Raw genomic sequence first — 26,160 nt, 5'->3', positions numbered from 1 at the left:
CGGCGTTGTTCACTTGTCACTTCATCCGGGTGTGTGTGTGTGTGTGTCAGTCCACTCCAGCTCATGTCATAGTATAGGTCACGATGCTCGTCAAGGAATTGTAAGTTAAGTCGCTATAACTGACAATTTGACATTGAATATTTTATTGTAATTATAATTATATTAGACGGCGTAACTACAACCTTTATTATAAGAACCAAGGGTTATTGATTGTGGTTGTTTATGTGGTAACCCAGAGTAACCACATTGTTTCTTCCTGGCGGTATTATTTATATAATATCCTTCAAATTTCTCCTCGTAAATATTAATTAATGGAGTTTAATGTTAATGAATAGTTTGAATTTTGAAGAAGGATTTTAAAGGGAGTACTGCAGTGGTGGACGGTCATATCTACTGACAGCTGTCATGAGTAGGTCAAGGCTGACACTCGTATTTGACCTACTTATTTTCAAGCTTATTTAACATCGGTGGTCAAAGTGGCGGCTCTTCTTATTTTCTTTTTGAAAACCAGGATAAGATTTATTTAGTGGTTACATCTTATGGTGTGTGGGGTAAAGTACAACACTGGGCCACTAAGCTGGTGGTTGGGGGGATTTTTGTTTATAGGTCATTTGTTACTTGGTTTGGTAGTGTTGTAATTAATTATTGTGTTCTTGATAACACTTGAAACAAAATAAAGTTCATCACAAAACCTGGGTTGTGTTGAAGACAGGGAACATAAGAATGGAGGAAACTGCAACAGGCCTATTGGCCCATACTGGGCAGTCCCATTTACACCCAACCCCTGGCAGTCCCATTTACACCCACCCCCTGGCAGTCCTATTTACACCCAATTCTTGGCAGTCCCATTTACACCCACCCCCTGGCAGTCCCATTTACACCCAACCCCTGGCAGTCCCATTTACACCCAACCCCTGGCAGTCCCATTTACATCCAACCCCTGGCAGTCCCATTTACACCCAACCTCTGGCAGTCCCATTTACACCCAACCCCTGGCAGTCCCATTTACACCCAACATTCAGGACTGAATATTGTCATGAAACTTATTAAGATTATTGATTTTACTATACAATATTCACTCTTAATCCAGTGGTAGAGACCTGGAATTTTTTTGTTCTGCAGTCAGTAATAATCACACAAAACCCTAAGTTTGGCAGTGTTTAGTGGTCCATCCCTTCGGAAATTAAAAAAAATTCTGACATAGTATAGTACAAAGTTTGTTTTGATTTGCTGGAACGGATACACTATTCGTCATCAAAAAACCCACTTTGTCACCAATATCAAATCTGTTTCGTCACCACTAACAGACCGTTAGTCGCTGGTATTAGAGTGATAAATTGTAAGTTATTATTTTACACGAATAGAAATTACACGTATACAGACGGCTCGAGAATTATTGTGTTATTATTATATATGAATATTAATTAATTAATCAAGAAAACAATTAAAACATTGGTAAATAAACAAAATACAGAACAAATGAAGGTGGTTTCGTCTTCTTCACCACCTTGGTTGATTTGCAATTACAACTAGTTGCTGAGCACGAGCTAAAATCGTGCACAAGAAAAGCAAATCATGACAAACAAGTCCATCTCTGGAAGCTGTGGGATGAATATGTAGAAAAATATATCACCACTTCTAATTTCTTAAAAAAAAAGTCGTGTCGTCTTCCAAGCTTGCATGAGTAATAACAATGTTTTTAATTTTTATTTTTATTTATTTATTTTTAGTCTTTCACATATTGTTTAAGTGAGATGATTGCAGGCATGTTAACAATATTTTTATTTTTGTTTCATTTTAGTCTTTAATAAATTGTTTAAGTGAGATGCTTGCATAAGTAATAAACAATTATTTTTATTTTCATCTTTAATAAATTGTCTTAATGAGATGCATGATCCGATGCATTGTTATACCGAGGCATAATTTCGTAATACAACTTTGTAAACTAGGTGTTTTGATTATTTTATATCCCAAGCAACCGATATTTTGGCAAATTTAGTGAAATTTTCGTGTATATATTGAAGGTATTAATTATGTAATAATTTTCTGGAATATATTGCCCTTGAAATGGTGATGGGAATAAACGCGGTGACGAAACAGGTAAAACCAGTGGTGACGAAATGGGCACACCCCACTGGAAGATGTAGAGGTAGTGGCTAACATGTTGTAGCTCAGGTCAGCCAGACTGGTGTGGTTCATTTGATCACTTGAAGAATCTCCACCCACGCTTATTTCACCTAAAAATTAACCACTAAAACTGTTTTGGGGGATCAGGTTACGTTGGCTTAGGGTGGTTAATATTTAGGTGAATTAAGCGTGGGTGAAGATTCTTCAGGTGATTTATTTCATGTCCTAAATGAAGGAAGAGAACCTTTAATGGATTTAAAGTCACATGCTAGCACAGACCTTGTTTCTTGTAGGAGAGGGACCAGGTTAACCAACTACCTAAAAAAATATCTTCACAAGACACCTTGGTTGATATGTGATTAAACCTGTTTTGGCAGTTTAAGAAGTTGGGGGGGGGGGGATACCACACATGAACTTATGCATGAAAGTTTGTGCTAATATATATTAACTCATATTGATGCAGATTCATATATGAAAAACGGTTATTTTTCTCAGCCCCATTTTGCCATCTTCATTGTCTCGAGTTATCAGCTAGCACCACTCACCAGCAGCATTTCCTTCCCATGCTCTCCTTCCACATCTGCTGCGTCCTGGATGACCAACTCCTTTACTTTTATAGCCTCCTTTATCCCATTCTTCTATCTCCTTGGTCTTCTCTTTTCCCTCTTACTATCCACATCTGAACTGTACTGTACTTACTATTTTGTAATGATCATTCAATTCCAATACTGTGTGACTCATTTCAATCCCCCTAAGTTCTTCAGTATGCACTGTACTACATTGATGTTAACAAGAGTAAGGATTATTTTTGTATGCATATTGTATGTGGATAAAAATACTGTAATTGTAGCTACAATATTGCAATGCTTTACCAGACAGTTAGTTATCATAAATTTCAGGTTTTGTTAATTCTGCATCTAGTTCAGGGTTTAGTAGGCTTGTTACATGCTTTGATACCATAGCTATTGTAGTATTCAGAATCCAGAAAATCACTGGCCTTTCCCCACACCTCCATAATTTAACATGTTAGCTACTAATGGTATTCAAAATTACCAGGTAATCTTGAAAAGTGAGCATTGAAAATCTAGATGCAGGCATTTTACATAGCACCAGACAAGATTAAGGCACTTCCTGTATACCATAATTTTTTCTCCTAATTGCTGCCAAGTGAACACTGTTATTCTAGATGTTATTTTCATACTTCAGCTTATTCATCCAATAAGGTGCATTCTTATGTCTTCAGTTACAAAGAATGTTCAATGTTTGAAATTTTATAGGTGTGGACCTTACATGTATTTGTTTTTGTAAAGTTAATCATGTTATGTAACTTTCTGAACTTCATAATGTTTACTGTATTTTCAATTTTATATTTTGTATTTCAGTCGAGTCATCCTACCACTCACAGTTGACGAGGTGTGTACAATAGCTTATGTATCTCTTTTTGGTATTCTTTCTGGCATTAGCTCTTTTTGCATGGTGGCTCTCTTATAACATGCAACTGATGGGGGTTCTAGGCCTCTTGACACCCCATTACTGTATATAAGTGTTTTAATTCAATTTTGTTAAGCTAATCACCAGAGCCCAGATGTTCAACCAAAATGCTATACATTAAGTGCCAACTTTTGTAATAAAATTGCTTGTTTTTTTAATATGCCATTTTTTCTTATTTTCATTGATTTGTTATCATTCTGCTCTGAAAAAAATTTACTGGCCTTTCAAGAAAAGAAAATATCCTGACCGTTTCCACGAAGCAGATTACTTAATGTTCAAACTGAATATTTCATTCTGCATTATTCTGATGGGTAATGGACGCATGTGTATGATAGGTACAGCGAGTGTGAATATATCCTCCACTGCCTGGGATGTACGGTTTGAGTCACTCAGTTCTCTTTCCAACACAGTTGAACACATTTCACTTCAAAACTTAGCAATTTGATTAAAGAGTTTGGTAGCAGTGTGTTCTCTACAAATGGAGCAGTATTATTTTGCAAAATGTGCAAAAATCGGTGAACTACATGAAGTTAAAGTACAGGGACTTTGTTTCTCAAAATTAAGAGACTCTTAACCATAAAGCTGATGCTGCTTGGAAAACTCAACAACAGAGCATACATGCCTTCTTACTTCATATACTGTACAGTACTACAGCTTCTGGTCAGCAATTTCAGTTTTCATTGGACCTGTGCAAGGTATATTTGTTAATGTCAACATTCCTCTAAAAATGTAAAGTGTCTGGCAACTCAAGGCCATTTGTTTACTATAGTACTTAGTAAAAATTATGAATGAATGTACAGTGGTCCATCGGTTAACGAACAGTTCGATTAATGAAATTTCGGTTAACGAATTACTTCCCACAAGGATCTTCAATTCGGTTAACGAACAAAACTTAGGTTAATGAACTCTTTACAAAAAACACGTTTTGTTCTGAGCATCAGCTGATGGGCTAGTCTGCCAATTCAGTAATCTGTTCTGTTTACATTCGTTTCAGTTATGCTCTTTGATATTTTTTTCATTTTTTATATTAAAATTATTAGTCATTTTAAAATTTAGTTAACATATTGATAATATATGCAGTACAGGGAACTAGTTTTTTGTGCGCCCATCAGCCGCTTGACTCAGCCACCAGGCGTTAGTCTGGCTTTGTTAACAGTGGAGTGAACATCGATTTTGTTGGTGTCTTGAATATTTTTGCATTTTTACATTAAAATTATTGGCCATTCTGAAATTTAGATAACTTATTGATAATATATAGTGCACTGTTGATTTAAATAAATTAATCTTGAATTACACCTAGTGAACTTAAAAATTTATTAGTGAAATTACTGCATCAAGCATGGGTCCCCTGAAAGGTGATTTCTCCTCCATCCCCACTTCCTTCTCTTCTCCCTTCTCTTCTCCCTTCTCCTCCACTCCCACTTCTAATTCCAATCATCATCATCATCATCAACCAGGAACCTTCTACATACACACCTCAAAGTAAATGTACTTTCCTGCTTTTTTTTTTTACATTGTACTGTATGTACTTTTCTGTGAGCTGGAACCAATTACCCAATATCTCATTGAAACAATGGATTCGGTTAACGAAATTTTCAGTTAACGAACGACTCTGTGGAACGAATTGTGTTCGTTAATCGAGGGACCACTGTAAAAGGTTATCGGTGATTGGTTACTTAGTTCCCTGTTGCTTAATTAATGGTTGGGCTGTGTTGTTTCGTATTATATTATATTACATACTATATTAAACAAACGGCCTTGAGTTGCCAGCTGTCTCCAGCAGTGTTCGAAGAATCTCTAACGAGACTGTACCAAGTGAGGCTATATTATGGAAAAAATATGTGGACCCCAGTATTTTTTATTTTTTACCACATTTTCACTCTTGAGAAGAAACAGTTTCAGCTGTGGAAATTAATGAAAAAATTTCTATTTTTACCCCCAAAATATATTGGTTACCTATCATTTCTTTTACTAATACAGTAGTGTTGTAATATTATGCATAATTTTTTGTACAGGTACTGTATAATTACGGTATTGTTGTAGTAAAATAATTATAACCTTTTTTACTTTCCTGCCTGTTTCAGCTGTATGTGTTGCCTATTTACCTACCCTTTTAAAAATATTAAGTGCCTAAACTTTTGGGTTCTAGTCATCACATTGGCAGGATAAAGTGTTGTTGATGCATCAATTCCAAAGGATCAAGTATTTACTGCTTGTCTCACTGATAATGTTACGTTTATTACTTGCTCCTGGCAAATGCAGTTACCTATTTTCAGTACACTTGTAATATGATAATAAATTATTTATTGTACGATATCTAGCCAAACCTCTCTCTTATGACAGTGTGTAGAATTTCCTCACCTTGGCAGGAATACAGCCAATTGGCATCTCAGTTTTTGTTATTACATAATAATATAATATATAAAATAATATATTACAGTACATACTACTGGATACTCTTGCCCTAGACATGTATGATTGTTCTTAATACAATACTTAGTACAGTAGATTAATACACTTAAAAAAAGAAATTGCCATTAATGTGTCCTTTATTATTTGTATTACTGTATTTTTTTAGTATTACTATTACAATACATACAGTGTTGTTATTACTGTACAGTGCTGTATTGCCAGTGAACATATTCTAATGATACCGGTACATAATTGATAATGTCTTAGCCATGCTTTGTCACTTTTTACCTTATTCTAGAATCCCTCTCTAATATTTCCTCCCATTCATTAAATTTTCAATCCCATTAATTTATGCCACACAGAAGTGGGTGAAGAGTAAAGATGATAATTACAATTTTATTTACAGTACCAAGTGGCACAGCTGTACAGTGTTGCAGAAGCAAGTAAAAATGAAACTGGAGGAGGGGAAGGTATTGAGGTCCTTAAAAATGAACCATTTGACAACCACCCACTACTGGGGGAAAAGTACTGCAAAGGGCAGTATACCTATAAGATCTACCACCTGAAAAGGTAATGAGACAGTTCATTTAGTAATTATTGATAATTCTATTCGTGAATAAATGAATACAGTATGTGAATAAGTGTTTGTGTTACTCTTGTTTCCATCCACCCAACATTGTACTATTATCTAGCACGGTTGAGATCACAGGATTTGGAGGAATAGTACTTGATGCTGAGGTACTGTATGTTAGGAAGGCTACCAAAATAATGAAAATAAACATATGTATATACAGGTATCCCCCAGTTTACAATGAGGTTAGGTTCTTGAAAATCCCATCGCAAATTCAAATACTATTGTAAATCGAGTTCATTATAGCATGTATCACCGAAAAAACATTTTACACTAATAAAATTAATAGAAAACAGTTATATAAACAACACTCAACACATCATTGAGAACAAGTCTGACCACTTCACAATGTCAAGCTTCAGCTCCAGAGACACTGTTTTCCAGAGTGCCTTGGCCTTCCCAGATGCAGAAGTCTTCAGCAACAGCTTGACAGACATTTTCAAAGTTACACTGCATTTTTCACAGTCACAAAAACAGAGTGAGAATGTATAATAATAATAAATTAAATACAAAATAATGTGTTGCCATTTGGCAATCATTTTACAGGACCGAACAGCAGAGAGATTTCCCATGCTTCTCCCCCCTTTCCCTGCTTTGAGGGCTAACTAGTGCACATAAGAAATGTTTATTCCCCTTGTTTTTGACCTTATGATAATTATTTTTTTATTTTTGTGCATTCTGTATTAACGATTGTGTATGCATGTAACACTAAAAAAAAAGTATACAGTACGCCCGGATAATTTGCGGTTTTTTATTTTGCTGTCCTCTAATATTTACGGATGACACCCTGGATATACCCAAGTATGTCTGTGGGTAGTTTTAAAGTTGCCGGCATTTTCGCGGCTGGGACCGGGAGCCATTCGTTCTGGAGGCAGTAATTTCCTTTACCTGTATTTTACGTGTGTGTGTGTGTGTGTATATGTACACACACACACACACACACACACACACACACACACACACACACACAAATATATAATAGTGGGAAAAATTCTCTTGCAAATAATCAGAAAGAAATTTATTAGAAATGTTGAGTCTACCCTCAAGTCCACTCCGTGCTTTATTAATAACAAAGTACGGAGTGGACTTGAGGGTAGACTCAATATTTTTAAGAAAATTTTTTCTGATTATTTGAGAGAATTTTCCCATTATTATTAATTTGTATGTGTTTTTTGTGTCTGTGTCTGTCTACACATATATACAATACAGGTAAAAAATTATTGTTCTAGGGGCAAATACGTACATAAAGGGAATGTACATTTCTTTGTACACAAGTAAAAATGAGAAGTGGTCTTAAAACATCAGCATCGTTAAAGCGAAATATCATAGATCGGGGATACCTGTCTAGGTATATTTTTGTGCAATAGTTAGTGTGGAAAATGGCTGTAAATTGGTGATGATGAGTGTTGGATGTTGCAGTTTTGAGAAAAATTAAGCAAATATGAGTTAAAGTCGAGTTAATTTAATTTTTAACAATTTGGCGCATGGAATGATCCTTCATATAATTTTATATGAATAGTCCAATATTGCTCAAAAGAGTATGATGTGCTTTATGTAGCTAATGTTAACATCAGTCTTATCCATGATTGTTATCTTCAGCAAAGTACCGTCCTTCATCCGTCTCTTAGCACCAGAGGGCTCACTTGAGATTCATGAAGAAGCTTGGAATGCTTACCCTTACTGTAGAACCATCATCTCGGTATGTTCAGTCTATTTTGCAGTTTTCTGTATACAGGTACATTGCACATTTGTTATAGATCTAGAATTCAACTCCATAAGCACAAAATCAGACTAATGACCAAGCAGAGTTAGATAATATTACTGCCATATCCATTGTTGCTGATGAGTGCTGCAAGTTGTCACAGGATTCAGACACAAACACGTAGTTTGACTTCTTTTTTATTTTTATTTTTTTTAATTGTGTGTTAGTTGTCAGGGGTCACACACATTTTAATATTTTGTATTTGAAATGAGGAGCTGGCTCAATGGCCATGGAAAATGGTCAGCTATATACAGGAGAAGCAAACTGACCCTGGACTCGTTAGCTATTGTTTTCATTTGTAGGTGATAACATATTTTCTTGTACAGGGACATACAGTATTCTTGTAGGGTTAGCCAAAATACATGTGAAATTTAGCTTTAAAAAGCTATATTGATATTCTGAAGTTTAAGCCCACTCTGACTCATTTATTAATCTTCTGATAAATCCACTAATAGACTTAAACATTTTATGCAACAGAAACTACATTTTCCAGATATAGATCAAGAAACATTAAGTTTTAGCACAATTATTCCCTATCTTATCTGTATGATTTTATTTTACATATTGTATGAATTAGTCTTCTTGTCTAATAAGTTGCCTTTCAGAACCCAGGCTACATGAAGGAGGGATTTTATATAACAATAGAGACACTACATGCACCTGATGATGGGGAGTTGGAGAATGTGAGTGGCACAGCGCTTGAGTCAAGCATGATTTGGCTCCTCTTGTTGCTTGTGACCACAATAATACAGTATTAGCAGGCTTGGAATTTCATAGCAACCACAGTGTGTCATTGTCTTCTGCTTGGCTGTTATGTGATTTCCTGTTTAGGCTGTTGTATCCTATTAATGAATTTCCAGGCCTGCAGTAGTGCAGATACACTTAATGTTGCCCTCTTTCCAGGAAAGGAATATATTCTGTTAACCAATTTGGCTGAATAAATTTTAGTATTCAATGATGTAATTTTGATGTCATATTGGTTCATCATTTTTTAGCATGCATCCTGTAATCGGGTGGCTCCAATGACAGCACTTACCTAACTGCATGCATTGGTTATTAAATCTTCATCTTATTATGGCAGCTTGAATTGATTTATTAAGCTCTGTAAGATAAAAATTCACCAACCTTCATGGTCATAACCATTTTCCTTAAATAAGGGATATCAGAAGCAAGAGTTACCCTCTAGAGTCTAGAGGCAGGTGTTTTAGAATTGTGTTGGTCTAACCAGCACACACACACACACACACACACACACACACACATACATACATACAGCCAGGCCTGCTGTCTTATTCCAGGTCAATCCAGTTCCTGGTTGACTGCTGTAGAGCTTAGACATGCAATTGGCCCTCTCTTAGCTATTTCAACGAAATACGAGTGTTAAGTTTCTTTGTAATACTTCTAGAATATTTGGTAGGAACTACCACAGTTTTAGATACCACGTATGTAATACCATTCCTGTATTAAGGTTATCTTATAAAGTTTATTTACCTTTCATACAATACTTTCATGAGTCTGGGTTAGCCTTATCCTTCTCCTAGTAGTGGTTCTTTAGGAGCTTCCATTGACCTTTCTGTCTCATGTTACGTTTCTTAAAGAGATTCAGAATGAAGCCATTTTCAGTTTCTTGATTAAGAGATGGCTTTTAGTCTATTACTTTTACTTACTTTTATCCTCTTTACCGATTGGCTCGTTAGCCGCTTGGGTGATCAGTCACATCTCTGTTACTTTTCCTTTTCTTTTATCCTCTTCACCAAATGATCGACTCGTTAGCCGCTTGGGCGATCGGTCACGTCTCTGTTACGCACTGTTGGCAAGTACTGGGCATGCACCGGCTCCTGAATGTACCTGAACCTGCTCCAGTGTTGGTCAAGTCTTGTCTTGAAAGAGCTCACACTCGGTGCTGCCACAACACTTTCTGGTAGATTGTTCCAAGAGTTCACAACTCGCACTCCGAAAAAGTTTGCCCTCACAGTTTTCTGGACTTGCGGCTTCTTCAATCCATTGAACATTTTCAACCAACTGACAGTCCCTAGCATATCTCGGGGACCATACAGGGTGACAGTACTCCAGATGGGGAAGCACTTCACTCTTGAAGATAGTTATGAGGGATGGGCCATCTAAATATCTGGCCTCTAGCCAGGTGGCTTAGATACCCTCTGTTTCCTTGGGTTCATCTTTATTCAGCTGGAACTGACCTCAAAACTCAAAATTATGGATTGACATGGAGTAAAATAGCCGTCACTGGCTGGCTTTGGGGATGTGTGTTGGTTAAGCAGATGTAGCTCTAAAAGGCTTTTTATCTCTAAAAAGCAACCTTTACACCTAACCATTTTGTAGGAGGATAGTCACTGTAACAAAGAAGGTTAGGCAATTGTTTTATTGAAAATGTATTAATATATGGATCTGGGTTGCTTTAATATGGTTTAGGCCAAATGACTTGGCCCCTCAATCAAGTAAATACTGAAGTGTAAGGAAAGCCACCTGATTATTGTTTTTGCTGGAAAATGGAATTTGATGATCAATTGTACAATTTTGTGTAAATTTTTGCTTTCTTCTGGTAAGGACAATTCACACAATTCCTTTCCCTACAAAGTCTTCACTACGTATTTAATTCTAGACTTAGTGAAGATTTTTTTTTTCAATGCTCATATGCTTAATCAATTGTTTTTTTTGCTAGAGTTTTATAAGCTTTTTTTTTTACCAAGCTGTTTTGTCAGATATGTTATGTGTGTGAAGCATACCAAAGTTCTGTTAACATTTGACAACATGTCCATTCAGTATGCTAAAGTTTTGTTCTTTGATTGTAGGTTGTTTTAGCCAGACAGCCACAGCCACTGTAGATTCTCAACTCAGTAATTGTACCCTGTGGAAAAGAGCTGCTAGTTTTAAGTGCAGTTGATATTTGCTGATGTATTAAAAGAATTGTTATAAAGTACTGTACTTCATATTCAGTAATTTGATTGCTTTAGCATAATGGACTCCATTTCTTTCTTTTTTCTTTCAATTCTTATTTTACAAACACTTAAATTACATATGTATTTGACAGGTTGGCTTCAAAGCATTACTTTCATATTATAAAGTCCTTTTTAACTCACCTCAGTGAAGGAAAGGAAGAGATACTACACATACTACCCCAGCATCTGCTTTCACTCTGATTCAGGGGGTCAGTCTTGGGTTCAAAGTTTGCATGATACTGCCTTTGAAAAATGGTGTGTAACATTCATAATACAGTTTGTCAGTTGACCTAAAGATCAATGTGATGCCAAATTAAACATTTACAAAAGATAATTTTGTATTTGTTAAGTTCAGGGGTTCAAAGTTGGTTTGCCACTGAATTCTTAGGCATTTACACACTATGACTTCTTTCTTTACTTACATTTAAAAAAATTGTATTGTGCCAACTTTCATATACAAGATAAACTACAGTATGTTCAGTAACCTGCATTCATACCTGGTACAGTGGATGGCACATTTTGTGAGTTGTGGCAATTCTGTGAAATCTTATCTAGTTTTCCTTAGTCTGGCTACTATTGTGACATTCGTTAGGGCCATTCTGGGAGTTTTAATACGATGTAAAGAAAAACAGAGTTACCACATCTCTTAAACCTTTCACTACGACATCATGAATTAAGCCGGATATCCTGTGCAGACATTTTCGAAAGATAAGAAATAAATATTTCTATTATTCAAGTACAGTACATATAATGATTTTTTATTTTTTTTTGCCGAGTTCAACTATACATATTTCAATTTGGTAGAAAAGTACTTAACATATAATGCAGTCGCATTTTTGCTCGTCAGGGTGCGCATGCCAATTTTAAACCACATGATTGTATACGATACAGCCGCAGCGAAAGGGTTAAAATGCACTAGCCACTGTACCAGGTATAAGTGCAGCCGACTCTACATTTGTTTTTTAGTGTTTAATTGTAAAAATTTCCATTTATAATTTTTGATTGAGAGTCCATTGCTTATTGTGTTGGCTGTTACTCTCTGGGCACAAACTTGGAAAGTACATTTAAAATGCTACTCACTGATACTCAGCTTAGAGTATAACTTACTTTGCATTGGTTCAACAGAGGAACAACTGCACTTCCTGGACCTCATAGCCTTCAAATCTCTGCTTTTATCTTCTTTTTTTCTCTTTGTAAAATAATATATTTTCCTTCAACTGCATGACAGAACCCTGGCTATATGAAGAAAAACTTTGTTATTTGCATTGAGACCCTTCATGCTGCTGAGGCCAGCACCCTGGACAATGTGAGTCATAAATTGTTACTCAAATTTTACCTCAGTGATATATTAGCTTTCAATTATCTCCAAATAATACATCAGTCTTCATAAAAAAAAAATGAGGAAAAATTTTCTGTTTTTGGGATCCAATACTTTTTGGTAATATATTGCACCAAAGTTTAACCTATTTGTAGTTTTAAGTTCTTTTACATTCATTGCTTAGGAAAATTCTGAGGCTAAACAAAATAGTGAATTATAATCTCTTTCATGTTCCAAGTTATATACTGTATTAGATATTTTATGGACCCTTCTCATTTATCTAAATGCTCTTAGAATTGTGGGAGCAACTTTACTGTACTAGTGGATTTGAGAGGTTAAGTAACTCAGATTCATGCAGCTACAAATAATTATATATACTCCACTGTGAAGTAAAACCTTATAAAGTTAAATTAAAGACATTGTTTTTTTGTTTTTTGTTTTTTTTGCTATTTTAATAAAATATTAAAAGAATAATGTTTGGAATGGAGGATAAAGTCACCAACCCTCAGACATGAGAAGGTTACTTTATTTGATTTAGTAACAGAATATGTAAAATATATTACGGGGGTCCCCCCAAGTTCGTGGATTTTTATTTCGCGGTCCTCTATTATTCGTGGATGACACCCTGGATATACCCAAGAATGTCTGTGGGTAGTTTTAAAGTTACCGACATTTTTGCGGGGACAGGGAGCCATTCGTTATAGAGACAGTAATTTCCTTTACCTATATTGTAAATATATGTGTGTGTAGACACACACACAAAATGCATACAAATAAATAATAATGGGAAAACACTCACACAAATAATCAGAAACAAATTTATTAAAAATGTGAGTCTACCCTCAAGTCCGTGCTTTTTTAATAAAGTAATAAAGCGCAGACTTGAGGGTGGAACTATCAAATTTTTAATAAATTTGTTAATGATTATTTGTGAGTGTTTTCCCATTGTATTATTTATTTGTATGTGTGTGTGTCTACACACACACACACATACACATACAATATATATAATACAGGTAAAATAAATAATTGTCCTAAGGGCAAACACATAAAGTGAATATACATTTCTTTGTACACAAATAAAAATGTAACCCCCTCCAGGTCCGCAATGTTATTTGCGGATTTGGCGATTCGTGGCCATTTTGAGAACCTAACCCCCCTCGAATTTCGAGGGCCCCTGTACAAAACAAGACTTGAAAATTACCTTATATATTGTAAAAAATAAAGAAAACTTGAGAAACTGAAATCTTTAAATTGGTTGGTCTCTGGATGACAGGAAGCATGTTCTGCACATCTGGTAGGGCAGGTAACTGCTTGTGCAAAGGAACTGTGACATGAGCCAAGATACAGTAAGGTCCCACTTATTGAATCATAAGAGTTCTTGAAAAGTGCTCATTATATAAATTCCTGCTTTCCATGGGATCTCATGTTAAAAGCTGAGATGTGCTCTCGCCCAAAAATATTTTTCCTGTAACCCCATAGTATAAACTTAGATGTATTCAGTGGTGAACACACCTGTATTGGAAACAGTTACTTAAGTAAAAGTACTGTTACTCTTGAGAAAAAGTTCAAGGAAAAGTAGAAGTACTAATGTTATTTAAAGGAAAAGCAAAATGATAGGTATGTAGGATGTTCCGTATCTTAAATCTCACAAACCATTCTGGACTAGCAAATAAATGTTCACTTCAGGACTGTCACCACCTTTTTCTTTTATGTCATCAAATAGTCTTGGCTATCTTCATAATCACCAGATGACACAGAAGCATGTTGCTTTGATTCTGCATCTCTATCCAAGAACCAAGCAATCTCCATATTTTCCGTCTCATCACTGTGACTGAGACAGTCGCTTGGCACTCTGGGGTTTCACTAAGTTTGCTCTAGTTATAATTTTCTCAGCTTGGATGTTGATTATGCACACTGTTGATGCCACTAACCCCAGAGCTCACACTTGTCAGCAGATTCAGTCTTCATGGTACAGTCACCCAAAAAGGTCCTGTCGCGAACCATGAACCCCAAGATTCAGACTCTTGAATCCGAAGCATTTATGGACAGAATAATGTATCAGTGTCTACTGCTTCGGGTTCACGAGTCTGAATCGTGGTTCGCGACAGGACTTTTTTGGGTGACTGTACATCCAGTTTCATCTCTAGGGTGATGGTGTTCCTCTTCATCTTTGGAGTTGCACTGCTCGTAGTGCTATTGTGTTCTTTGAACTCGTTGTTGGGGTTGGTCATAAAGATATGAGAAATGAGTAAGCAAGGGCGATGCATGCTCCACGATGCAGAGAACGTGATGATGAAAAAAAGCTACCACGTTGTGTAGGCTCACTGGCTAGCTAGGTTGGGTCAGCCTGCAACCGACTTTGCCTCAGAGCACAGTACAGTACTGTATAGAAAACAAGTCTGTTAGTATTTGAGCCTGGCTGGCTACTCAACTAATAACAAAGTATGATTCACCTCACCCCATGAATGATAATGTGAGCTGGTTCACTAGTAATATGCTCGTTAAATCCAATACAAGTTTGTTCATGAGTTATTATACCCTAAGACACTAATCCTATTAAACCGGATTTTCGTTTTCAGTTGCTCATTCAGCAGAACCTTACTGTGTGGTAATCGCCCCTCTTGTGTTTAATTCAAATTTAAATTTGGCTTAGAATTTTATGAGAAATTAAAATTTTTACTAGAAGTTTGCAATGAATATTTAACCCTTAAGCCCAAGTTAGGGTGCCGCTAGTAGTACCCCCCACGTGGGGGTAAATCGAGAAAAATCAAAACATTTCCAAAAATAATTTTTAACCTTTTTTTTTATATGATTAAACAATAAAACTAAAAAAAAATAAAAACTATATATTGACCGTCTAGAAACTTGCCTGGCAGCGCTGAGGGAGGGACGATGAAGGGATATAAGGGGACATTGTTGTTTTGATAGCTGACCCTGTGGTCACCTATGCACTTACCAGCTATTTTTAGCTTGCCTTTGTGTCTGTGATGGCCAGTAATGCATATATTTACTGGTCATAATACTTATTTGCTATTAATAATTCATTTAGAGCATTTTATTTGCATTATTTTTCATAAAAAGTGCTTGGCAACACTAACGCAGTCGGTCGCCAGGCTGTCTGGCTGGCTTTGTGTTTGGTAGAGCAAGTAATGAATAAAATAATAATTCCACAAATAAATACATTTATAACATAATCATGGCATTATTTTCCAGTAATACTACATTACAATACAACTACACTTCTTTCAGCAATATTACTTTAATACAACATGATAAAATGGACAAACAAAAGTAGGTAATTACGTTCAGGAAGGTTCCCTGTGGCAGAGCGTGTGGTGTGACAGGCAAATAGTCACACTGGAACCTGATAACCCATGCTGGGCATTTAAACACTGGTGGTAAATGGCGCACAGCTTAGTACGTCACCCGGGGCGTAAGGGTTAATAAAAAATTATTTACATATTTGCATTTTTATTATTATTTGATTACAAATAGATTAATTTATATGTACAATGAGTCATATCTCAGTTTGAATCATATCAACATAAACTGTACTTGAAATACAGGCAGTCCCCGACTTACGACGGGGTTAGGGACCCAAATCCAGGTCGTAAGTCGAAAATGCGAAAATAGTACATAGAAAATCTAAAATGGGTCTCTTTTTCGTCTCAGCACCACAAAACTCTCACCTTTAAGCTTGCCAGCCATTTTAAAGGGAATTACAAACGAGAATTTTGTCAGTACACAGCGTCATCACTTACCTCGGGACTCGAAAATACATAATTAGAAAAAATTTTGGTACGACTGGGGTGGTCGTAAGTCGAGGAGTGGCTGCATGGTACCGTGGCAGCTACTCAAAGTCTTGTGGACAGTATATTTATCCATTCACTAGCTGATGAGTTGGATTTTTGAGTAGCCTGTGATTAGAAGAACAAAATTTTTAAGATGAAAGCCAGTTCCCTCCTCACTATTAAAATTGGGGCTTCACTCAAAATGGTGAGTGAAGAGTAGTAAAAGTTGGTGCCTATTAGGAATGGAGCGCATCTAATTAATCATCATGAAGGCCAGTTCAGTTCAGGTGGCTTGTTGAATACATAGTAGTGAGCAGGAGTCAGATAGATGCATATTAACTACAGTATATAATGAAAAAAGAAAAGAAAAAATTCGAAGAAACCTTCATTGTTTCACTAAAAATCATATTAGTATATGAAGAGAATTTATGCATAAAAATCAAAAAGGTCCCTTTCACTTTTTTCAAGTCATACACTGAAAATTAACCAGTATCGTACATTTCACGTAACTATTAGACTGTACAGTAGTTAGTTTGTGTGTAATATGAAATGCTTTATAGCTTTATCCTTAACTAGTTAGAAATTTCCTGTAAGTCATAATCTGCTGTTAAGTGGTGAGGGTATAATTACTAGTTCTTATTTCTTAGTATCATTAACCTGAGATTCAGCGATTATGATTATAACAGTTTCATGCTGTATAAAGTTTAGGGTTTTTAAGTACCAATAATTTTTTTGTTTTTTTTTCATAATGATTTTATGTCTCTAATTTTAAAGTAATAGACTCAGGTTATCATTTCTGTACTCGGTGCATTAAATTAATTTTTAGAAGACTTTAAGATGAATATGTTAATGTATATTGTTTGAGTTGAACTGTTTTAACTTGACATTATTCACTGTAGGCTCACAGACTGACAGGAGAAAAGCTCAAGATACGGGACGTAGTGACTATTGATATCGCCAACGATCCTGTCAAGACATCTGACTATAAACCTAGTGAAGATCCAACTAAGTTTAAATCACAGAAAACTGGTCGGGGTCCTTTGCAAGGACCACAGTGGTGGAAGAAGGTACAGTATTGTATACTTCTCAGCTCATAAGTTTGGATATACAGGGGGTCCCCGGGTTACGAACAGGTTCCGTTCTTAAGTCGGATTTGTATGTAAGTCGGAACACATGCTATGTGCATACCGTACTTTCAGAACAATGTTTAAAATCCCACTATATCATAGCATAAGTCCTAATATACATCTAAAATCACTTGCTTTAAGAGAAAAGAAGAAATAGAATGACAAGATACAGTAAGTGAAAGTAAAAATAAGTCATCATGTAAATAAAATACTGTACTGTAAATTTCAAGTTTAACCCTGATTGTATCTGCGGGTGTTCGTAAGTCGGGGACCCCCTGTATTGCATTTGTCTATGAGAGGAGTAGAAAAACCAGCAAGAATGGAAGTATTGGAGAAATGACACACAAGAAGTAAGGGGCATGGTTGTGTTTGAATAACTTGAGAACATGACAGTGGAATTTGGGGATTGAGGTGCTAGTGAAGAGTGAAACAACAGTGATAAACTAGAAATCTTGGGGCTGTTTTGGAAAGGAAATACTGTACAGGGTGTCCACATTGAAATGAAAAAACCTTGATGCCTTATAAATTTGTCTTTAATAATGCAAACAAAGGAATACTGTACTGCATTCACATAGTTCATGATCAGTATGCTTGCATTTCATTTGGTGTATGGGTACATATCATTAGGGTATGTTAGGGTAGACATTAAATATGTACACCATTCATAGCACAGACTAAGTCACAATGGTAATAAATTTCCCTCCACACATTTTTTAACATCACAGGAGTTATGGAGGTCACTGTTGCTGTGATGCTCTCTTTCAGGTGAAAAATATCCTGCACCTTTGTAGAGTACACTTTGGACTTCATAGAACCCCAAAGAAAAAAAATCGAGCGGGGGAAGACAGGCAATCTTGGTAGACAGGAAATGGGTCCATCCCTACCTAGCTAGTGATATGATGCCCAGGCATCAAGGAAGGTGGCTTCCATAACCCCCTGAGATTATATTTATTAGAACTTTGAAATGTATCATATTAAATAAAATTTGAACTTCTGGTGGGAAATTGCGGTTATGGGGTTGGGCTTATATATTTTTGTCAAAACCCCCAGAAAGTATAGATTTAATTTACCATTAAGCCACTGCATATATGCAAGATTTATTCCCATTGGTTGCAATAAGCTTGATAAACAATGATGGAACATTGCTGTTAACAGTCTTGGTCATGTTATTTAACATTTCAACCTTTTCTTGGGTGTTAAATGAGGATTCCTTTTCTTTCACTTATTACTTGAGCTTCTAAGTGCACCAGCTTTACACTTCTGTCCAGGAAAAGATGAACTTTTTGAAAGACAAGGCAGATATTGTGTTAAAATGCAGTGAAGATAGGATACCCTGTTACTACACATTAGATTACAACTCCCTGTTGTTTGACAATGTGAACAACCAAGGATTGCTAAGGAGCACTTGACCATTACACACCCTGACAGCTTGGGGTAAGTACTCCAAACAATCTGTGGTAGAGTTTGCTTACACACACACACACACTATACATTACAAACTTGTGAACCCAGTGGTTGGAAATATTTGTCAAAATTTATATAGTACTGTACAGTGGTCCCTCGATTAATGAACGGTCCAATTAACAAAATTTCGGTTAACGAATTAGCTCCCATAAGGATTTTCAGTTCCATTAACGAACAAAACTTCGATTAACGAAAGCCTTACGAGAAACACGCTTTGTTGTGTGAATCAGCTGATCGGCTAGTCCGCCAATACAGTAATTGGTTCTATGTTTACATTCGTTTCCAGTGGAGTAAATATTAAGAAAGTTGTGCCCATGAATATTTTTGCATTTTTATACAGGGAGTTCTGCTATAACGCGTGTTTTGATAACGCGAATTTGCTCTAACGCGATTTATGAATTCGGAACAATATTTGTATAACGCGAACGCTTGTTTGCTATAACGCGATTTTTGCTTACTATTTCTCCAATTTTGTGGTATTAACTGTGAATATGGTAAAGAAGAATATCTCCAAAAAGCGCTCTGATGATAGAATTCCCGGTGATTATCGTAAAAGAAAGGATATAACACTTGAAGAGAAGCTCAATGTTATCAACCTCAAAATCACCCTTCTCCCCCATCAAGTTACATTCATATTTTTTCAAGGTAAAGTGTTAAATTTACTGTATGATTTCATTATTAGATATGAATGTAACATTTATTTAGACTGTGCTATCCTTTGTGTTAGGCTAAATACTAAATTTTTTCGATTTCGAGTAATCTGCACCTAACCCTATTTTCTCCATAAGCCCTGTTATTTCTATTACGCGATTTTCTATAACACGATATTTTACAAGAACACAATTATCGCGTTATAGCAGAACTACCTGTACTGTATTAAAATTATTGGTCATTCTGAAATTTACTTAACATATTGATAATGTACAGTGCAGAAATTATTATGAAACATGAAGAAGGCATTAGAACCAATGCACTCTGTAAAGAATATGGCATGTCATCATCGACTGCCTCTACAATCAGCCGTTTCATATGTAAACAAAGCTGCCGGGAATTCAACACTCACACATCAAAGTAAGTAAAAATGTAGTATTCTATTGTTTTTTATTTATTATTATACAGTATACTGTACAGTACAATACTATATTTAGTTTATATTTAATGTTTTTTAATTCTATTATCGGTATACAGTACTTTGTATGTACTTTTTCTGTGAGTTCGAACCAATTACCCAATATCCCATTGAAATAATAGATTCAGTTAACGAAATTTGCGGTTAACGAATGACTCTGTGGAACCAACTGTCTTCGTTAATCGAGGGACCACTGTACAGGTAATGGTATACTTGTACAGTAGTATGATAATTTGATTCATAAATATAAGAATCATGAGAATTTGGGGGACCACTGTATGGGTGGGAATATCTCCCTTATGTACAGTAAGATCTCATATTTTGCGCGATTTCATTTCGCAAACTTAGCTGTTACCCATATTACCGTAGTGGTAGGACCTTGTGAGTGGTTTACCATGTTTCCATCACCACTCTTGACACGCTAAACTGCAATATTTAAGAGGTAAGAATTTTATATCTGGTGCTTAAGACAACCCCCTAACTTTGGGTTGATTTTTTTAAGGTTCAAATTCCGTCTTATAGGCCGAGATATACGGCACTGTATGAAAAGAATAAGTAAAAAGAATGTTTCGCAGTGAGGACTAATAACGGTTTACACCAGCGCGCTCTGTTTACATCACGTGATCGGTTGAATCACGCTGTTTCTGTCGATTTCTCTGTGATTTTTGCTTTTTCTCCAATTTTGTTGTGTTAGCAATGAATATGGAAAGACAAGGTAAGAAGAATGTTTCTAAGAAGCTTTCTGGTGATCGAATTGCCGTCCGGGCTGCTATTGTGTGCTTTTTTGGGTGGTGCTACCACCTGTCAAGTCAGGATAATGGCCTCTACCTCTACTGGGGGTTCTACTGGTGCTGGTGGGGGTGGGACAGATTCATCTAAGCGGCCAAATAAGGAAAGGGAGAAACGGGACTATCATAAGGGAGTTAAGTTTGCCAAGTACTCGATGCAGGATAACCAGCGTGTGATTAAGTTACTTGAGGAAGGCCTAAAAACTAGTTTCCAGAAAGCACAATCAGGTCAATAAAGGCAGAATTTGTATCATTTGGAGGTTATAAATGGGAAAATCGGAGGTTGATGTAAAGTCGCCAGTGTATATTGTTATTTTTCCCATTAGTTTATGTATTTGCATTTGGCGAATTTGAATTTGGTGCAATTTTTCCCAGTCTATATTACTTGCACAATACAAGATCTTACTGTATATTATGTTACTGTCCTTAGTCAGGTGTTATAAAAATTCACCTCGGTTTTTACTCCAAAATTGTTTAAAATTTGGAATGTCAGCCTTCTCAAAACTTATGAATTATTATCGTAGTGTATTATAATTGCAAATTGAATATTATCTGAGAAACAGATCTGAAAATTTAATTGTGGCATAAATCAACTGCTATAGTAGAAGATGGTTGGAATTGCTAACAGTATTCTCTCGCCTCATTCTCAGAATGAACGAAGGACATATTGAGGATAGACATTATTCCTTTGGATTTTGGCCACCTTGTACTATAGTGGGAATAGGCTCGAAGGATTTAGGAAAAATACAGTACATATTTTCATCTTTCTCTACCTTCAGTGTGATCCAGTGATGACTTGCTACAAGTTGGTGACATGTGAGTTCAAGTGGTTTGGGCTACAGTCACGTATAGAAAAGATAATCCAGGATGTTGAGCTCAGACTATTTACAAACTTTCATAGGTAAGGTGGTTGATGATGACCTAAAATGAATTAGTACTGTTATGTTCGTTGTGTAATTGTATGAATGTAAAGAATATAGGTTTGGGAAAGATTTGTTTGGTAGTCAGAGAAAGGAGATAGCTATCTGCTTATTAGACTGATTGTAATTGTGTATTGATGGATTGTTGACAAAGTTAAACTTTATCAATATTGTATTAATGACTTGGAGCTTGGTCATCAAGGGTCTGCAGGTACTAGGAGTAAGAAGGGAGGACAGGGAAGGAAACTACTTAAATATAAATATATTTTTTTCTTTTTTTTAATAGGAAGACTACCATTAAAGGTAATGTTTGATAAGGATCCAGCAGAAATTACAAAGGATTAATTCTGGATATAGATTATAAATTCTCCCAAGAGTATACAGTATAGTCTGCATTTACGCAGTCAATTGAACCCGGGGAGGTCCGCGTAAAACGAGAAACGCGTAAATGAAATAACAGAACATATGGGATTAATTGAAATAGAGACTGGGCCGACCCCCAAACTCCACTTTTTCCGACACAATACGTACGTTGTAGTAAAAATAACATCTTAATTTTATGATGGTATGCAAGCACAATTAATAATTCCGAGAAATATCAATAATATTAGGATTTTTAACACTTACATTAGTAGAAAAGCTGGGTTGGCACACGTGGATGGCGGCTGGTTCCGAGGCAGAGGGCAGATTAGTTGCCCTCCGGTGAATCACTTTCACAACTCGCAGAGGTTTGGGGGGCCTACCAGACAAACCCCTCAAAGTCCATATCCTCACTATCACTGACTTGGGCTGGCTGTGGTTGTGGTGGGTTGCGGGCGAGGAAGTCCTCAATACTACGTTGACGACTAGCATTGATGTTGTCGAGATAGATCTGGATATACGGCTCCATAAATTTCGACAGATGGTTATTAGACACTTCATACCGATGCTTGACTGAGTCGTTGTCAAGGACGAGCTTAATTTTCTCCCCCAACTCGATGATTTCCTTCACATTATCATGGCTTGGTCCAGGTAATTCAAGGTTTTTCTCAGGTGGTGGGGGTCCCGCGGAAGCCATTGTGAGGGGAATAGCGGGCACAAGAGAGAAATGTATACTCGGACTGAGAACAATGAGACAGGCCCGGCTAGGTCAGTGACTTCTACCCTCTGGTGGCAGGGCACGTCATGTTACATTAGACCAATCACAGCTAACGGTGGAGGGAATGCGTGGGTGGTAAGGATGCGTGGCCCAATCACAGTCCGATATGTCATATGACGTCAGCGATAACGGTTTGGGCGGCCTAAAGCGCACCACTCACCGCACCGCTTCCCACATATGGTCAAGAATGGACCGCGTGGGTAAAAAATGGCGCGGTGGTCTGGACCTCTCCAGCTGTTCTCCGCGTAAATGACCAAATTTACCACGTAATTAAAACTTTTTCATTCTGGCAAGGCACTGCGTAAATGACCAAACGCGTAAACAAAAACCGCGTAAATCCAGACTATACTGTAATATAAAGTTAGAGGCTGCTATGAGTGATTAAGGGCTTTGTTCAGAGAGGGCTAGATGTTGCAGATTATTGAAATCCTTGTTAAAGGGGACTAGAAGTGTTTTTCTCTTTTTTTCCTCAGGCAAGTGTTTTGTTGGATGGATCGGTGGTATGGCATGAACATGGATGATATTCGACGATTGGAGGACAAAACAAAGGAGGAACTTGATCAGGCAAGTTTACTGTCATCATCTTATATACAAGGTCTTCTAGCTTAATCCATTCCTCCTCCCACTCTGTCTGTTTGGGATCACTCATAACATGTAATACAGTAATATGATCTTGACTGTGAGAAGAAAACTGTACAAATATAAGGTTTTTATTTTTATTTATTTGGTAATTTTATTATTTATGTAATTCTACAATGAACAAAAGTTTTATCTCTTATTTTAGCATTATTTCTTGTTTGTTAGGAAGTATATTTGGCAATCAGAAAGATAACCTTTCATTACATTAGATGACAAGGGCACTAAATGATAAAATCATCTGTGGAAAAGCTCCCAGCAGTGGACAGGTTCTGCATGTATTAGTTTGGTTTTCATACTTTTTATTGTATTAATTTTTTTCTTCTATTTGCAGCAAAGACAGATTGGGGAAGTACGAGGTACAAAGGATGATTAGACCTGGAGTAGCCTTACTCATCTCATGACACTGCAGTAACAAACCCTGTGTGTGCTGTAACCCTCTAGTCTGCAGAGGAGCTATATAAAACAGACAAGCAGTATGTTCAGATTTGTATTAAGTCCTTCTCTATAGTATAACGGTTTAGAACATTACAAATATGCTGAAATAATAAGAAAATCAGTATTTTTCTGACCAAATGAAAAAGAAGCCATTCTTATGATTAAGAGCAAAGAAACAATTTTGGTGTGTACTTTGAAAGTTATCACTTAATTATATCAATGAGGAAAACAAGGTAGTCAGTGCATCATAACCCTCCTGGCTAGTGTCTCTCACCTCTTATTCCTAACATGATTGTAGTATAATAGTGAAGTAAGAACTGTAAAGGTGATACATACTGTAGATTGGCCTGGATACACTATTCAAGAAGGGCAGGCCATAAGGGAGGAATGGGCAGCTAGTCAAAGAAACTAGGAAACATAATTTTGGACTCGTAGTAATCCATGACTGTGAAGTAGAGACAACTGCATGCCTGTAGGAAAAAAATATCCAATGTTGCAGCTAATCAGTATACATTTGTAAATGGGATCATATTAAAGTTTGGCAATTTCTGTCAATGTCATTGTCTGTTACATGTAGGTACTGTGCAATGATTTTTGTGTGATAGATTCTTTTCAGAGTTTAAGGTAAGTTGCTCCTGGAAAATTTCCAAATTAACAATACTTTTGACAATTTTGGGTTAACATTTCTGGGCCCCTGGTGCAGTTATTTTGTGTGTAAATATTGATCCCCCAAATTGTGTGTATGCACCTTTATTATGAAGTCAATCCTTTTAAATCAGTATACCCATGAGGAGGTATATACTGGTGTACTCAACCATTTTCATACATATGTTTACACACACACACACACACACATACATACATACATACATACATACATACATACATACATACATACATACATACATACATTGCATACATACATACATTGCATACATACATTGCATACATACATTAAACATAGTATGTCTCATTTTGTGCCTGAAGAGTGATGGCTATGCATGAAGACTCAATTAAGCTTTAAGCCAGACAAAACTATTGTAGATGATAAGAAAGCTTGAGCATTCACCCTATACTCTGTTCATGGTAATTTATGGGTTAGTGACCCTCATGTGTGATGGGTTAGCTAGTCCTAGATTTTGATGTATCAGTGACAGACTTTGTCCACACCACTGACAATAAATGAATGCCCTTCCAAAACTTGATACAATATAGAATAAGTGTCTAATTTTGAATATATACATATATAAAAGGACTTTTAGCTGTTATAATCAAGACTGTTATTGACCAAGACAAATTTTAATTACATACATGAAACTGGTACAGGTTGTACCTCTCTAGTCCGGCATTCTGTGGTCCGGAAACTCCCGTGATCCGGAACGATTTTAGTTTGTCCAATAGGTAGATAGGCAGTTTTTTTAATTTTTTTTTTTTTTTTTTTTTTTTTTTTTTTTTTTTTTTTTTTTACTTATCTGAATTATTATTATTATTACAGGAGTATTAAATTTTTGCCCCTCAGGCCCCAATGTGGGTCAGTGACCTATGCCCGGGTGGGCTAATCCCCTTAAAAAAAAAGCTGCGGGAAATTAAGGTTTGTTTACATCCGGCAGTTCGGCTGCTATCTCTCTCTCTTTTTGCTTGTCTATACAGAGTACAACATTTAACCCTTCAATATATATGAGCAGTAAATAAGTGTTGCTTTCATATTCTTATGTAGAGTAATGACGATATATTTTCACATGTGCGCACTTACATACGAGCAGTCTCACTTTTTTTTTTTACCATTAATGGTTAGCTACTTATATTGTTCCATTTATTAACATTAAATAACATTACAGGTACTTCAAGCAACCATATTCATTTTTTACATTAATTTTACTACAGCTAAACTCAGGGTCTTATTTTCTTCAGTTTTATATGTAGAACCAATCAGTCACTGGTTTCGTAAGCTTTAACATAAACAATGCCGGCAGCCGTCTCGTCTCCTCTAATATTCCACGTATTATTAATAAATTGTATTGTTAATTT

General features: G+C 36.2%; 1 protein-coding gene across 4 annotated transcripts; it reads left to right on the top strand.

The window, feature by feature from the left end:
- Positions 1-25,400, top strand: LOC121872050 (phosphatidylinositol transfer protein alpha isoform-like). 4 transcript variants are annotated; one of them, XM_042374717.1, is made up of 10 exons: positions 1-100; positions 3,510-3,540; positions 6,437-6,600; positions 8,261-8,360; positions 9,029-9,106; positions 12,609-12,686; positions 17,392-17,559; positions 21,780-21,901; positions 23,532-23,622; positions 24,029-25,400. In XM_042374717.1, exons 1-10 carry the CDS (start codon positions 84-86, stop codon positions 24,068-24,070), a joined length of 891 nt encoding a protein of 296 aa, XP_042230651.1. In that variant the 5' UTR covers positions 1-83; the 3' UTR covers positions 24,071-25,400. The 4 variants fall into 4 exon arrangements, with proteins under 4 accessions (XP_042230651.1, XP_042230652.1, XP_042230653.1 ...); XM_042374718.1 differs by lacking the exon at positions 9,029-9,106; XM_042374719.1 differs by lacking the exon at positions 12,609-12,686.
- The last annotated feature ends 760 nt before the right edge of the window (positions 25,401-26,160 follow it).

This window comes from Homarus americanus, unplaced genomic scaffold (assembly GCF_018991925.1).
Source record: "Homarus americanus isolate GMGI-L3 unplaced genomic scaffold, GMGI_Hamer_2.0 scaffold51476, whole genome shotgun sequence".
NCBI lineage: Eukaryota > Metazoa > Arthropoda > Malacostraca > Decapoda > Nephropidae > Homarus > Homarus americanus.
Note: the sequence above shows the minus strand (reverse complement) of the source record. Positions and strands in the feature narration are given on the sequence as shown.

Bases quoted from the DNA above. Each gene is read 5' to 3' on its own strand.
- LOC121872050 (XM_042374717.1), top strand. The intron at 3,541-6,436 runs GTGTGTACAATA...TTTTATTTACAG, and splicing joins TACCACTCACAGTTGACGAG to TACCAAGTGGCACAGCTGTA. The intron at 12,687-17,391 runs GTGAGTCATAAA...TATTCACTGTAG, and splicing joins AGGCCAGCACCCTGGACAAT to GCTCACAGACTGACAGGAGA.